Genomic DNA, 8,240 nt, shown 5'->3' on the forward strand with positions numbered 1-8,240 from the left:
TAGGGAGAGATGAAGAGACAGCACAAACAGTGCCCTCAGTAATAGTGTGCTGAAATAACTTTAAAAAGCCAGGTAAGAACTGATGGAGGTGGGATGGGTGAGACTCATTCAGATATTCACGCAGTGTCCATCTCTCCTTTCTGGCTTAATATCAATTACATCCCTGCCGCTATAATTATTGGTGAGGAGACTTTAACTCTACAATCCACATGCTATCTCAAGAGCCAATTTTGAACAGTTAAATATTAATATGAGTAATAGCCCAAATACCACCCTAGCCTGGTGATGCCCAGGGAATAGGGACCAGGATCCAATTTACCCACAAAACCTTGCCTCACCTGCTTATATTATCTCAGGCTCTCTCTTCACCAATATCTAATAAAGGAATGATCTCACCCCAACCACAGGGAGAATCCTTGACTTTGGGCCTTTGCCTCACCAGCTGTGGTCTCTCAGGGAGGTTGAGAGGGTATTAATGAATGAGTGAAAAAAGCATTTATTAAGTGAGTACTAGTGCTAGTCCCTCTTTCCCTACCCGACAATGTCCCCCAATCACAAAAGAAAGTTAGGTGAATGACTCAATATTATAATGTCATGGTCAGTCTCTCTAAAGTCCTATTTTATCTCCAAAGCCCCATTTAGCTTGGAAGTAACCCTTACTTCTAAATATCTATGCCAGAATCGTGCAGGCTCTCACAGGTTCTGCCAAGGTAAAATGGACTTGTGAGCCCAGAGCATACTGATTTTTTTTTCTCTCCAAGGGCCAGTTTTGTTAAGATCAGTCACCTGGTTAACTAAAAGATGCTTTTTTCCTCTGCCATAGCAGTTCTCAAAGGCTATCTACTAAGTCACAAAGGAGCTGTAATCTGCACTAATGGAGGGACAACTCACGCCAAGGAGATCACAAATAATTTTCAGAGTTGAAATAAGTAGGGATCTTTCAGGTTATAAACTACTTAGTCTTGAGGTTGTCAAAAGTAGGGTGAAGGAAGCTGAGACTCAGAAGGACAGTGTGGAGGGGCCATAAGGCAGCCTAAATAGCCTTAGAGTAGGAAAAACATACTGGCTATGCAAACTTGGACAAGTTCATTAACATCTCAGTGTTCCAGGTAACTACTTAAGACATGGAGTTTCAGAATAGTATATGATCTATGATGGTAAAGGAATTTTCCCCACTAAGAAGTAACTTATAGCAGTGAAGTCCCAGATCCAAATTTTATTTAAAAAAGAAGTATTGTATAAAGAAAAGAATAGTCAACTTAAAATCAGGATTAGGGTTCAAGTTTTGGCTTTAACACAAACTAGTTATGTGATTGGAAGCATGTCTTTGTTTCTCCATCTGTAAAAAAAAGAAAGAAAATTAACACTGGGATAGTCTGTAATGAGGAAAACATAAAGCACTACGTAAACCATAAGGCACTATGGACATTTTGTTTGGTACAGAGTTATGAGTCCATTGGTATAAGGAACTCCCAGTCAGGAGACTCTCCCTGCAGATACAGAACAGCAACTATTTGGAAACTTGTAATTTTAGAAAAGTGCCTAGGAAATAGAGAGGTGAAAGGATTTTCCCAAGGTCATACAGTTAGTATCTATCACAGTTAGAATTTGAACCCATTTTTTTAAATCTGACATAAGCTGTCTATCCACTATGCCATACTCCTCTATATGATGGAAATACACTTTTTGTTATTCTTGTTATCATTGTCATCATCATCAGATTTCACATTATCCAGGCAATTGTACACCTGTTCAAAAACTTAATCCCACCAAGAACACATATGGGCACTATGCCCCACTTTGACAGTGACCACTCCAGAAACGAGAATGGTAGATGGAGGTTCCATTAACATCTGTTGCTTTCTCTGTTTTAGCCAAACTCCCCTCCAATCAGTCTTTTTCAGGTGATGAGAAGGGGAAACACAACCATCATCTCTGAATTCCTCCTCCTGGGACTCTCTGAGCAGCCAGATCATCAGCTCATCCTCTTTGGGCTATTCCTGACCTTGTACCTAGTCACCATGCTGGGGAACCTGCTCATCATTCTGGCCATTGCCTCCACCTCCCACCTCCACTCTCCCATGCATTTCTTCCTGGCCAATCTCTCCTTCATTGATACCTGTTTTACCTCCACCACAGTCCCCAAGATGTTCATGAACATCTGGGCCCAGCATCAGACCATCTCCTATGTTGGGTGCCTCACTCAGATGTATTTCTTCATGACCTTTGCTCTTCTGGATGACTTTCTCCTTGCTGCCATGGCTTATGACCGCTATGTGGCCATTTGCCTCCCTCTCCACTACACCACAGTCATGAGCCCTACACTCTGTGTTGTGCTGGTGACTATGTCCTGGCTCAGCTCCCACCTCATTGCCCTCTCCCTCACTCTCCTCATGGCTCAGTTCTCCTTTTGTGGATCCCATGTGATCCCCCACTTCTTCTGTGACCTTCTACCCCTTCTCAAGCTTTCCTGTTCAGACACTAGCATCTTTCAGGTGGTGATGTTCATTGATGCCAGCTTGGCTGGTTTCATCCCATTTGCTTGCATTTTGTTCTCCTATATCCACATTATCTTCACTATCTTCAGGGTCCCTTCTGCTGATGGAAAGCACAAAGTCTTCTCCACCTGTGGCTCCCACCTCTCAGTGGTTATCCTCTTCTAAGGGACTGTCATTCTGGTATATTTGCGGCCCTCGTCTTCCTACTCAGCAGAGACAGGAACCATTGCATCTGTGATGTATACGGTGGTAACTCCAATGCTAAATCCCTTCATCTACAGCCTGAGGAACAGGGACATAAAGGGGGCTCTGAGGATGCTGTTCAGCAAAGGAATGATTTCCTCTTGGTGAACTGCCATTGTCCTTAGCAAAAACTCAGGGACCAGTAGTCAAGCATCCACTCTGATGATTGATGTTAATAAAAGTGTCTTGGTTTGACAGTCATGTGGCCCATTTTTTGTGAAGTGTTTCTCAAAAATCTTCTGTATGTACTTTCCTTAATGACTCAAGTATCAGATAACCCAAGCATCATAAGACAACAACATCAGAGTAAGGGTATCTCAGAAGAAGCTCTTTTCTTCTCTGGGACAAACCACTTTTTGTCCCCAAAAAGCCATGATGCAATCTGAGGGTAAATGAGGAGTCTCTGCATGCTGAGGGGATAGAATCTATTATTGTACTGATGGGCTAATTAACAGCAGACTGACCCCTTGTAGGAGGTCAGGGACCATACCAGAAGATGGAAAAGAGATTTTTAGTGAATACAGCCTGTAAGTGAATACTCTTTCAGAAGCAAGAAGTCATTCAGTACAGACAAGCAAACATTGTAACCCATAGGTTATACATGACAGGAATGTACAAAGCCACCAAGAGAGGCCAACTGGTGACAAATAGAGTGTGACATGAAAATGTGGCAGTCCCTTCCTTGAGAGAAACTTATTTATAGTGCAGGGTGGACCAGACACAAAGTCCAGAGCACCCAAGTCAAGGCAGCATGTGATGAGAAGGGCAAGGGAATGAGAGTGAGAGACTGACAGAGAGAGAGAGACAGAGAGACAGAGACAGAGAGAGACAGAGAGACAGAGAGAGAGAGAGCAACAGAGACAGAAACAGAGACAGCGAGGGAGGGAGGGGAGGAGAGAGGGAGAGAGGGAGAGAGAGACAGAGACAAGAAAAGAAGGAGTTAGAGGTACCCAAAACGAAGTTTTCCCAGTTAAGAGTTTGGCTAAAACCTAGCCCTGCATCTGGAGGAATTGAAGAGGATGGGATTGCATAAAGTAGGGCAGTGATTAGTGCCCAAGTTCAAGGTCAGGACATTTCAGTGGAAGATCTCTCTTCTTCCATAATCTCTTTTTCTTCCATTGAGAGCTGGGGCCTAAGCTGAGAGTACCTTCAGTTTGGGAACATGGTCAGTGACCTGAATTCATGTATGTAGGCAGCCTGATGTGAAGGACTAAAGACCTAGAGCAGAGTTCTTAATCTCTTTTTTTGTCATGGCCCCCTTTGACAGTTTAGTGAAGCCTATGGACCCCTTCTCAGAATAATATCATCAAATTATAAAATAAAATATAGAGGATTAAAGGAAATCAATTATATTGAAATACAGTTCTCAAAATTTTTTGAAAGTTCACAGAGTTCTTTCTGGTTAAGAGTCTTTAAGTTGAGGAAAGCTTCTAAGTACTTACAGGATGTTCCTTTGTGGAAACTGAAGGTTGTTTATCCTGGAGAAAAAAAACAGACATGGATGCTGTCCCCAGATATCTGCAGGACTGTCAAGTGAAAGAGGAATCAGAACTAGTAAGCCATGGGAGGGAGATGCAGAGAGGCATCCTATAGCTCAATATAAGGTAAAACTCACTTCAGGTAGGGGTTGGACAAGATCATTTCACATTTCATAGCAAATTTCCACTAGTCTATAAAAGCTTGACAGCAGAAGAAATAAGAATTTCTTATGTACTATAAATTTTAAAAGTGAAATTCTCCTTATTTATGAGTGTCTCAGGAAGCAAAATATGGTACAGTGGAAAGAGCTTTGGCCTGGGAGTCCGGGGTTCAAATCCCACCTCTGATTCTGTACATCAGTGTAACCTTAGGCAAGTCACATCAGATCTCTTGTCTTCAATTTGCTCAGCTATAAAATAAGAGAGTTGGAATAGAAGGCTTCTAAGGTCTTTTCAGGCTCTAGAGCTCTGCCCTTCTGATTCTGCTCCTCCTACTCCCAACTTCTTCCATCTCTGTGAACCCTGGTTCCCACTCTCTGGACCCCAGAGAGCTAGGAACTCCACTCACGATCTGTGGTAGATAGTGTGTCCTGATCAAAGATGCTGTAGAAGAAATTACCGCTTCAAGGACGAGTTGGACAAGACACTCTGAGGTCCCCTCCCTTATGCTGACTTCTTTTGGATGTTCCGGTAGAATTTCATGAATGGAATCCTTACTGATTGTGTACTGAATGTGGCCAGAAATTAACTTAACTTGATTTCTAGGATGGGCCTGCTTTCATAGACAGGGCCTTGACTCCCTGTGTCCCTCTGTGCCTCCCTGGGACTGTAACTCAGGATTTTTCCACAGCTGGTCATTGATATGCCACAATATGATGAATCAGGGCTGTGCTTTGGGGATATCTCTTGTTATATACACTCTAGGCAGTGACTAGAAAGGCTGGAGGGTGGTAGGCACTATGGAAAGGAGGGAGAGAGAAGAAGTATTTCTAGCAAGACAATCTATAAGCCCTCAAGTTAAAGAACGAACTTGTGTAAATAATAGGTGAGGCAACTAAGTAATGCAGTGAACAGAGTGCTGGGTTTGAAGCCAGGAAGATTCCTTTTTGTGAGTTCAAATCTGGCCTCAGACACTTATTAGCTGTGTGACCCTGGGCAAGTCACTTAACCCTCTTTGCCTCAGTTCCTCAATCTGTAAAATGACCTAGAGAAGGAAAGGGCCAACCACTCCAGTATCTTTGCCAAGAAAACCCCAAATGAAGTCATAAAGAATTGGACATGACTAAAAAACAACAGAACAAAAAAAAAAAAAGTAAGAACACCACCAACTATAACCCAGAAAGGATACATCCCTTTTGACATTGTCCAGAGCTGCTCTTGCCCTGGAGGAATATTTTAGTGCTTAGACTACAACCTACTTACAACAAATATTAAATGCTTACTAGTATAGGACCCTGTGGGTATCACTAGGGATCTACTGGAGATAAAAGATGAAATATTAATGACTCACATTTAGAAAGCACCATCTAATTTACAAAACACTCCCTTCACAGAAACACTTTGAGGTAAGCATGACAGGTATTATTGCTCCCATTAGTAGGCTGTTCAGTCGCTGATTATTTGTTCAGTGCTTACTAGGTGCCAAACACTTGGAGAGGTGAATTGTCTTGCCCAAGGTCACACACCTAGTAAGTGTTAGATCTGCTACTAAAACTCAGGTCTTCTGACTTCAGGAACAGTCCTCATTTCAATACAACATGTTGCGTTATGACACAGTCCTTGATCTCAGAGAACTTAAATTCTAACAGGGTAAATAAAATGTTTACAAATAGACATAATACAAGAGAGAACAGTCTATGTAAAAGAGAGACTGAGATAAAAACTAGGGGAAATCTGAGGTGAGAGATATCACTTTTAATAAAACACAGGCAAGGGGGTGGTTGGGGAAGGTTTTAATCGAGGAGGTAACATCAGAGTTGGACCTTAAAGGAAGAAATGCATTTCAATGGGAAGAAATTGGAAGAAGCAGCATACATTACACAAAAGTAGGGGCTCCCAGTTCTAAAATAATGTAATCTTATGACTCAAAATGGACAAAATCACAGAGACTAGAAAGAGCAAGATGAGAATAATCCATTTGATTCTAATGTAGAGCATGAAAAGGGTAGTAGTATAAGATAGAATGATAATAATAATAGTATTTATGAAGCACTTTAAGGTTTGCAAAGCATTTTACACATGCTATTTTATTTGATCCTCACAAAGACCCTGTGAGGTAGGTGAGGAGGAAACTGAGGCTGGCAGAGGCTGCATGTGATCCTAAGATCACGTACAGCTATTATGTGTCTGAAGCAAAATTTGAACTTAGGTCTTCCTGACTCCAAGTCTTCTCTATTTTCTATGTCTGCGAGTAAATTAAAAGAGTAGGTTAGTGACAAGTTGCAGAGGGCCTTGAATGACAAGACAAGTAATTTATTAATTTTTCATTAGGCAATGGGGAAACAAAAGAAGTCTTTTGAGCAGAGAAACGGCAGGATCCGGACACTGTATTAGGGACATAATTTGGGCAACTAATAATTGTGTATAATTCCACATACATAATAATTCCTTTATACAATTCGTGTGGAAGGATGCATAAGAGAGGGGAAAGACTGGAATCAAGAAGATATGATACAGACACAATTCTTATTGCCGACATCTCACCAGTCATAGGAGACATATTAAGATGAAAAGAATTTTTGGGCGAACAAAAAATTGGGCAATAGTAAATAAAACAAAGACAGCAAACACTTTAATTTTAAGTTACAATGTAATATTTCTTCTCTGGCCCTGCTCTCTACAGTTTATATCAGTTCCTTTATTCTCCTCTACATCAAGTTACAAGCCTGTCTCCTCTCTCTACACTTCTGACAAGGGTTAACAGTTTGATCCCTTTCTGATGATGCTAGCTGATGTGAGACTCACAGCTCTAAGGAATAGGGACTAGACCAGTGATTCCATTGCCATAGGGCATTCACAAATGAGTAAATTCTCTCTACCAATGCCAGTTAGCACCTTCTTTACAACTTATAGTCTTAGAAAGTTGCCTAGAGTACTGAGAGGTTAAGTTAATTTACACAGGATCATACAGCCAGTATGTGTCAGAGGTGAGAGTTGAACCCAGGTCTCACAATCTCTGACACTAATTCTCCATCAACCACACCACATGGCAACAGCAGCAGCAGCAGAAATTGCAATGGCAGATGTGGTGGTGGTGGTGCTAATAGTCATAGTCAGCATAAACCTAGTTGAGTCATGCAGATACATTCATAGAAAGAAGGGTTTGTGATGACAATTCAGAATCAGGTTATCAACACCAGTAATTACTGTTTGGTTATTATGTAAGGAAATTATAGAAACTGTGTAACTAGGGACTGTAAAAATTTATCACCCACTAAAAACCTAGCAAGATATAACCTGTTGGATAAAATTATTCATCAGAAGCTCACTGCCTTCCATAAACCAGCAAATTACAAAAGCCCATATCATTAATATGGACCTCAAAATCCTGGAGGAGTCAAAGAAAGTTTCAAGAAATAAGAAAAGCAGTGCCTTTCAACAGAACCAGTCTGAGTTGCAAAACATTTGCAAACTATTGGAGATGTGAACATCTGGAAGACAGTGAGACTCACAATAACTGGAAATATTTGGAATGTTTCAAAATTAATCTTCCCCCCTGGAAACCCAAACCATATTGACTGAATTCTAATTTTACCAGCATTTTGCTACAGCTATGAACAAATCCCAATACCTGCTGGTATCGATGTTAAATTAAAAAACAATTATACTTTTCTTTAATTCTGAGCATTGGAACCTGTTGCATGAAGTAGAATCTCTTGTGACTATAAATTTGATTTGCTTATTGCCTATGATTTCACTTTAGTTCTGTCAAAAGTATCTCTCAGTGGTTCTTAACATTTTTTGTGTCAGGAACCCCTTTGGCAGTCTGATGAAGCCTCTGGATATCTTCTCAGAATGATGT

General features: G+C 41.0%; 1 protein-coding gene across 1 annotated transcript; it reads left to right on the forward strand.

Annotated features, from left to right (window-relative positions):
* Nucleotides 1-1,907: 1,907 nt before the first annotated feature.
* LOC114047105 (olfactory receptor 1-like) lies at nt 1,908-2,849 on the forward strand. Its single transcript, XM_027867836.1, is given in 1 exon segment — nt 1,908-2,849. A coding segment is annotated over 1 exon segment (942 nt).
* Nucleotides 2,850-8,240: the final 5,391 nt, after the last annotated feature.

This window comes from Vombatus ursinus, unplaced genomic scaffold, assembly GCF_900497805.2.
Source record: "Vombatus ursinus unplaced genomic scaffold, bare-nosed wombat genome assembly UNPS02014786.1, whole genome shotgun sequence".
NCBI classification, from domain to species: Eukaryota; Metazoa; Chordata; class Mammalia; order Diprotodontia; family Vombatidae; genus Vombatus; species Vombatus ursinus.